This window comes from Glossina fuscipes, unplaced genomic scaffold, assembly GCF_014805625.2.
Source record: "Glossina fuscipes isolate IAEA_lab_2018 unplaced genomic scaffold, Yale_Gfus_2 90, whole genome shotgun sequence".
NCBI classification, from domain to species: Eukaryota; Metazoa; Arthropoda; class Insecta; order Diptera; family Glossinidae; genus Glossina; species Glossina fuscipes.
The window spans coordinates 253,769-262,101 of NW_023998444.1; the positions used below are offsets into that span (position 1 = coordinate 253,769).

The 8,333-nt window shown below is 35.6% G+C and overlaps 1 protein-coding gene across 2 annotated transcripts; it reads right to left on the reverse strand.

Moving 5' to 3' along the window:
- Positions 1-154: 154 nt before the first annotated feature.
- On the reverse strand, positions 155-5,032 carry LOC119638526 (probable cytochrome P450 6d5). Of its 2 annotated transcripts, XM_038035370.1 has the most exons (6): positions 3,989-5,032; positions 3,477-3,629; positions 1,073-1,290; positions 761-991; positions 452-700; positions 158-373 (listed from the first exon to the last, which is right to left on the reverse strand). In XM_038035370.1, the coding sequence occupies exons 1-6, from the start codon at positions 4,519-4,521 to the stop codon at positions 195-197; spliced, it is 1,563 nt and encodes a 520-aa protein (XP_037891298.1). In that variant the 5' UTR covers positions 4,522-5,032; the 3' UTR covers positions 158-194. The 2 variants fall into 2 exon arrangements, with proteins under 2 accessions (XP_037891297.1, XP_037891298.1); XM_038035369.1 differs by having other exon boundaries at positions 155-373; positions 452-991.
- Positions 5,033-8,333: the final 3,301 nt, after the last annotated feature.

Consider the following 8,333-nt stretch of genomic DNA (forward strand, 5'->3'; position numbering starts at 1 on the left):
GTTTCTAAAGAAGTTTTAAACAAGCCGATCAGCAATTTAATACGAAGCAATTAGACGTTTCTGAAGAATATTGATAGCCTTGAGTTTAATCTGAAAAACAACATAATGCAGTATGGGTGCGATAGTAAGGTAAATATTTTTTATTTCTTTCGTTCCAATCTTATTGCGCAATCTTTCTTTTCCAGTTTGATGATTTATTTTGAAATAGTATTTAGTTTTTTAGCTAGGAATATATTAACACCTCCTTTCGCCATTATTGGTACACCGAAGTTATCTATTTCAATCTCTTTCATATTTTCGTTGATTTCCACTTTAAAGCGTTGCAATATTTGGGCGATAGCGACTTTAACATTTATGAGACCCATGCGTTGAGCTATATAGAAAAATTAATATATGTATATATATTACGTAAATTAGTCATGTTAATATCCTTTCATATTTTTTGCATTACCTATGCAATGACGAGGACCTTCACCGAAAGGCATATAAGCAATGCTATCAAAAGTTGGATTTTGTTCAGAAAACCGCTCAGGATTATAACGTAAAGGTTCAGGAAAATATTTTGCATCACGATGAATACCAAATAATGATATAATGACTGGGGTACCTTTTTTGATTACCAACTCGGAATTCGGCAATTGATAGTCGTTAGTGCATTCACGATTTAATATCGGCAGGGCAGGATATTTACGTATAGTTTCTGTGTGAAAAAAAAAAACAAAAATATCAAATATAACACTCTTTTTAACTAATTTCTTACCCTTAATGCATAAATCTAAATACTTCATATCCTTTAAGGCATCGTAGGTTAATGAACTGTGTTGCTCAACAGCTTTTTCAACATCTTGTTGTGCCTTTTGTAGCAGCTTCGGATAACGAGCCAGTTCGTATAGCGTAAAAGCACTGGTAGAAGCTGTGGTTTCGAATCCAGCTATATAGAATAAATATAGTTGAGCTGCTATCACGTCTACCGTCATCCATTCTAGAGCTTCTGCAATTTTTATGGCAATACATTGAGTTCATTCGCTTTTGTTTTATTTCCTTATTTATGTTGTATGTTAAATTTGTTTACCTTTCGTCTTTTGCGCCGACCATAACTGAGCATTAACATGACCATCATCATCGTCAGTATTGATTTTTCCCGTGTTACGTAGCTGTAACAATATCTGTAGCATATCTTTACGCTCAACATTGTTTTGTTCTCTGTAACATACAGTCTCCTTCACGATTTTATTCATAAAGTCAGAAGCCTTTTCAGACCAACCTAAACTTTGAAAGAACTTCTCTAAGCTTTGAAGGTAGCAGAAAAAGAAAATGAAAGAAGAGAAATGAAAATGAAATTATTTCCAGCAAAAGTTTGTTTGGAAAGCATTATTAAAATAAATTAAATCATGGCTTGGCTGTACGAGCTAGAAGTTTAAAGGTCTTCGATCTTCTAAAAAGCTTAAAAGGCAAGCATCAAGTTCATATTAACTGCCATTTCCTGACCTAATAACCTGGCAGTTTGGAACTTGCCCTCATTTGACTTTGGCATAAATCGGCATTTTTTAAAGATACCATGAGTCCATGTTGGTAAGATCAAGAAAAGTTTTCGTATAAGAGTTTTGTGTAGGTAAATTGCGGATTTTATTCTACTATGCAATAGTTTTTTCAACATAGAAATACTAAAATCAAGATAATGAAGCGCAAATTCGGTTCCATTCGATTGCATTGATATCATATGCACTCACTTTGCATTCAATCTTCAAAGGTTTCTATCTATGAATCTGTGAATAGCGGAGATTTCTAAGATATACGCGTAAGAGATTACGCTTTTCTGCAGGACAGTTCTGCAAACTTACGAGGCAGTTCACGCCAAAGGTTTTAGCATCTGTCACAAGTAAAAGCTTTTCGGGAAGCATCAACGTTGTATGGATTGTATGGATGTTGTGATAACCATGGCATAGTTGATTGAGTCCAATGTGCTACTTTTCTTCCCCACATAGAAACGGTACAAGTTGCAAGCCTTTTCTCAATAAGAAAGCGTTTCCCCTTAATTCACAAGTAGGTTTTGAAAACCAGTTCTCTCATAAAGAGAGAAGTTGTGCGGAGTCAAGGTCGTCCCTCGTTTTGACCTCACATGGCTTTTGTCTCGAAGAGGAAAGCGTTAGGTTAAGTTAGCGATAAGTTAAATCATTGCATTAAGTTGACATGACAAAGGATGAGTTCGGGGAAACAGCTCTTTTCTGATAGTCTTAAGGTAAGATTGTCGAGAAACAACCTCAGGTGACTTCCAGCGTCGTCCGAATAGAGGACAATTTCCGTTTTCTTCTTTCGGGCAGCTTTCCCTTTTTATTTAATAAAACCGACATGTAATCTGAACTTCAGAAATCTATGCAAATGGGGAACACGACTAAAGGAACAACTAATCTAATGCAGAAATAAAGAAAGAAGTTGAACGAACGTCCCAAGAATATATAAATTTTCTTGTAGAGGAGCCCGACGACCGGGGAGTATACCCCACCGAGATATAACGGCACGCAGGCGCTCTGACAGTTTCCTTAATGTATGAGAAGAAGACTTTCTTTGAAACACAGTTGCGTTTGCAATGAGGCGTTGCCTATGTAATCGATTTGAGTCCTCCTGTCTTCTTGTAAACTTTAAAGGTCTTTGCAATTAGCGAGTCATCGTCATTGTAAGTAAGGAATGACATACAAAAAGCCTCAAGAATGTAGGGAATGGGGCAGCTCCTTTTTATCTTTGACAATGTGAACGTACCTATAAGAAAATTTTCTTCTCTTTCTCTTTATGGGTATCATACTTCAAGTTACTTTAAAACGACAAAACAGATGCTTTTAAGAAATTGACTTTAGTTGAATTTTTTTTGTTTTTTTTTTTTGCACAAAGTAAGTGCTGGGAATGTTTTAAAATGTATGCTCCGGAGCGCATGTGAAATTATGTTTGTTGAAAGAAGAAGGAAAAACTTCATCTCATTCAAATTTAATTCTTTTATGGAAAATAGGAGAGGGCCAAGTAGGCCTCCTCTTGTTTGTTATAAATGGCTTCTTCTCTCTTTTTTGTTGCAAGAAGAAAGAACAAGTTTGTCTCATACATATTTAACTCTTTTTATGGAACATAGGAGAGGGCCAAGTAGACCTCCTTTTGTCTGATATAAATAGCTCCTTGTCACTTCTTCTCTATACGGATATTCATTCAGATTTGGTCCAATATCAGTAGTCAATAGCGAGTGTTCGTAAGTTAAGTGAGTTCGACTAGAAGGATAGAAAGGAAGTATAAGCAAACCGTTTCCAGTTATATATGAGACGCACAATCAATGCTGTAGGATAATGTGGACAAACGAAAAATTACCCTTAAGTTCACATCTTCAGCAAGCGGTCATAAAAATGGACACTTAATGTTGTGTCTGCTGATATTCGTTCCCATTTGCGCACAAAATTTTTTCATAAAAAAATTTAAAATTACTTGATGTTGCTTACCTTGGAAACATAAATTGACAAGTACCTCGCAGCATCGCAATGTACGAACTACCGTTGATATGCTTGCTTAATGCGACAAACTCATTTGTCGGATTCTCAAAACTATTTACTTCTAAACCAAAGATAACCGATGCAATTATATCGATCGCATATCTATAATACAAAAAAAAGTTAGAATATTATAGTGAAACACGGACCAAAATTAAATGCCCATGTCGCTTAATAGAGTTATTCATGTAAAGACTTTTCGCAATGAGATGTCGGAAAATGACCGGAAAAGTATTCCGGTCCGAAATGTTTTCAATAGCGTCCCAAATAGTTAAAACAGTAGTTTGAACACAAGGATGCAAGAAGGGCAGACGGACACACAAGCTTGGTTCGATTCAGAAAGTGATCCTGAGTTGGTCTTCCTGGGTGTTATAGCGCATCCGCTTGCGGTGTAGGGCGTAATGAATAATGAGTAAATTATTCGAAAATTTTGATCAAAATCACTTTGCCTTACTCTTACTTACGTTGCAAATAAGTGCTTAAGCTCTACTCTACGACTAGAGCCATCCTCAGGTAGTTCGGAATCCAAATAATTAACTAATTTTTGCGAAACATCTTGAATAGTACTAAACATACTTTTTAATTTTCCCGACGAGTACGATGGTGTTAATTTCGCGCGAAGTGTTTTCCATTTTGTGCCTTTCAAAAAAAATAAACCTCCAGACATGGGATCATTTTCTTCATCCACATAAACGCCACGATCATGAAAACTAATAAAATCTTTGGTTAAGATATCGCGAGCTAATTGAGCGTCGCGTATAAGCACAGCCGGACGATTGATTATATAAATACCGAGTATCTTTTCAGATGATTGCTTATACGCATCGTAGATTGCCATGCCAAAGGATTTTTGACGGGTGCGTAAAACCGAATCTAAAACACCGAGAGGTCCTTTTGCTTTCACATATGGGAAACCTAAGCGTTCCCAATGACGGTAATGCCAACGAGCATAGTACAATAAAAATGTACAAAACAAAATAATTAAATAAATAAACATATTGTTTAATTTGTCTCTAGTGACCGCCGCCGTTATGTACTAAAAAGCGAAAAGCGAATGTTTCTCATATTTATAATAATTAATCATCATGACTATCGTTGAGCTGACAAAGAAACTTACAGCAAATACTCTATTAGGCAGTCTTATCGCACATTTTCATGATCACTTGCTGATGATGGATGGCATATTAGATTTACGCTGCAGTTTGTAACATCAGATGTTGAGTCGATCTCATAAGATAACACCAGACATTCTTGATTGGAGTTTAATTTCCGAGTCTAAACTAAAACTGTTTCTTTGTCTGTCTGTCTGTCCGTCTCTCTGTCTTCTAGATGTAAAGCCAATGCTCGCAAAAGCTCGCCAATAAAACATTTTGATGGAAATGGTTTTGATGGTCTTGATGGACGCATCTTTCTACATAGAAAAATGGTCGTAAATTTTCGGTACGTCTTACGTTTCGGGGGTAACGTTAAAATATTTTTTCAATAAATCGTCCCTAAATTTGAGGTTAGAAAGCAGCGAACAGTTCAGATGAAAGCAATACGAACGGTGACGTTAACGAGACGAGCGATAGTGCCGTGAGTGACGGGGCCGTTAACAATAAATAAAAATTTCGATCCGAAAGTAACATTAAAATAGGTCTTCCCAAACATCACCTTATAAATTTAAAGCGCGTCTTATAGTTCGAAAAATACAGTACCTAGGCGTATGGGTTGGCGAGTATGTCAAGTTACTGTTCGCGGGCTCAAGTCTCAGGTACGGGAAAATCTGCTTCAAAATCATCCTGATGGATTACCTATACGTACGAGTAACCGATTGTGGAAGCATCGCGACTATCAAGTCAGTGTTCGCCGGCTCAAGTCTTAAGTGCAGGAGAATTCGGTTTAAAAGCGAACATGTAAAAAGTACGCAAGAGTAGCCGAGTATGTAAGAACAGCCACTACAAAATTATTGTTCACGGTTTCAAATCGCATTTGCGACAGACTTGACTTTAGTCATAGCCACAGTAAGCGATCATTTGATATAGCCATAACATTTACCAATTGGGCAAACCCATCCACATCTCTCATCAACCATCAACGTATTGAAGGAGTATGGAATACTTCTTCCTTCCCTGCGTGGAAAAAGAAAGGAAAATGTAATGATTTCATGCGTTGGGTGTTAAAGATTCGATCTCAGGTTGGTTTGCCTTCTCTTGTTCTCTTTGATAAATTTTTGTATTTCGTTCACGCAAATATTCTCAATAAAAATTATTATCATTTTTATTGTCTCTACGTCGCTTAAAAAGTGAACGCAGATTTCATACTTTAATGCCTTTGCGACAGCCCCTAATGTATGTAATTAAATGATGTTCAAATAATGTTAGGTTATGTTATGGCGATATAAATTACTAAGATTGCTCCTGTTCGAATGCGCTAAGCACTCTTGAGGCCTTTACTTCTTTGCAGCAAAAGAATAGGGAGTGAAGTGCATCTGATCACTAAGAAAAAACAAATATTCCAAGTTTCGAAACAGCTCATCTTATAAAGACTAAGAAAGGCAAAGGATATCGACTCAAGGGTCATAAGCTCAAAACTCAAGTGCGGTAGAATTTTCAATACAGACCCCGATAGCCTTTAGATGCTAGCACTTCAAGGCTTTAGTCTTAGAATTTATTTCAATTTATTTTTGTCAAATTTATTATAATAATAATTATAAAGATTCTAAAGAAACGAAAGCTTCACGATGACCTTCAACGGACTGCAAAAAGTGTAGTGATAAGCAAGTAAATGCATTTCGTGTTCAATCAAATATGAGTTGTAGTAGTCAGTTTGACATATCTCATGGATATTAAAATCAATTTAAGGAAAATTGCAGATCCATTTGGAAAATATCACGCACAGCCTAATGTAGCTCGCATTGATTGCATTTATTTTTGCAGTTATTTTCCATTTAATTGCAATCAATCCTCTAACATTACCCTTACTATCAAGAAAAAATGTTGACATCTGTTTACTACTTATAACACGAAACGATGATTAAAATTTATCATAGTGGGCTTGGCATTTACATTACAGTTAGTGAAGGGATTAACGCTGAGCCCCAAGTATTTTCACTCAGAAATCGAATTTTTCGATAAATTCAACGGATATTCGTATCAAGTTTAATGGTCGAGAACCCTTGTTTTAGTTTGTAAAAGGAACAAACAAACGAACAAACTGCATTTTATAGATTAATGTTTGATTGTCGATGCATGGCTATCATCTAAGCATAGATAAGCCAAGTTTCCGGTTTCTATGATAATTCCATTCTAACAACAAATAATAAACGGGTTACAGGACAGACGGCAAGACAATTTAACTAGTTCATCTTGAAATCGAGCAATGATCAAAAATATTATATATATGGAATACAAATTTTATAAGGAGCCGCGATGAGCATTTCAAACTATTACAAAGCGATTAATCGATTCTCTACACAAGATCACATATAGTGCAGTGGAAATCTTATATACGCAGGTGTCCTCCGCTTAATATATGGGCATTGTGTATACGAAAATTTTTTAATTTTTTTTTCTCAAACAATATAATTTAGATTTAGATTTGAAGATTTGAAGCTTTAAGATCTAGATAAGATTTCAATTATATTGTAAATTTTGTGCAATATTAAGCGAGGAGGGATATCTTTACACAATACTTTCACATTAAATTACCGTAATACCGTAGTACTCCTCTACGCAGTATTCATTCATCATTGTCATCCTTCGAGAATTTCTTCATATTAAGATGCATACGACCTAATGGAGCTTTTGGCGAATTATGCACCCTTCCTACTTGTAGGGTGGTAGGTAACGAATTGTCAGATTTCCTCCGCCAGTATTGCACAAGCATTGAAAAATTCGCAAGGCTTGTCCTTGTGCTCGCGACATATCATCAATTGGGCATCAATTGTGCATGGTATAATGCGGTGTAGCTTGCCTTACATTTGGGCTGCCTATGTGGTCGGGATTGCAATCAAATTTTTTTTTCATGTCTTTTCAATAGCCAAACGGGAATATCTACTCAGTTATACCATGCATCACACCAATAGTTACCCGGTTCCCTGAAGACAGCATAGACAAGTGATATATCTTGGATTCTCACAGTAGCTGATTATTTAGCAAAGAAATTTGCAAACAGACGATTTCCGGTACTTTCGATAAATAGTTTCCTTAGGTGGCATAAATGATTTGTATATATTAATTAAACCTAAATTTTTTTTTGTACATATGGAAGCACCCCAAGTTCAACCCCCAGTTCAACATAAGAAAATAATTCTTTCTTTCTAACGGCAATAGGTTCGATTCTCCAGTCATTAAGGGTTCTGTATGAAGACAGATTAAGAACCTCACAGTTTCAATGATCGATTTTCAAGTTTTATATCATACAATTTTCACGGTAACTTGTAAGGAAGGATGGACAGATAATATATATTTTTTTCATTTATTGTCTATATATTTTGTAAATTAATTTATAAAGTATGGATATGGGCTGCCGGATAACTTAGATCATATGCTCGCCTGTAATGAAAACTTGAGATATGAATCCGCGATCATTGTCTCGTTCGGAACTCGGAATGTCCTTTAGCAGATATTTTTTTTAGGCTTTCAAGCAACCTACATTTACCATTCATACGTATATATATGTATAGACAGGCAGCCTTATGCTTTAATTGCGTTTTAAATTGTAATCATTTAAATTAAATCAATTTTTCGCATCGGACATTGTATGACAGCAACTTCAACAAGAGGAAAGCAAAAAAAAAAAAAAAAAAAAAAAAAAAAAAAAAAAAAA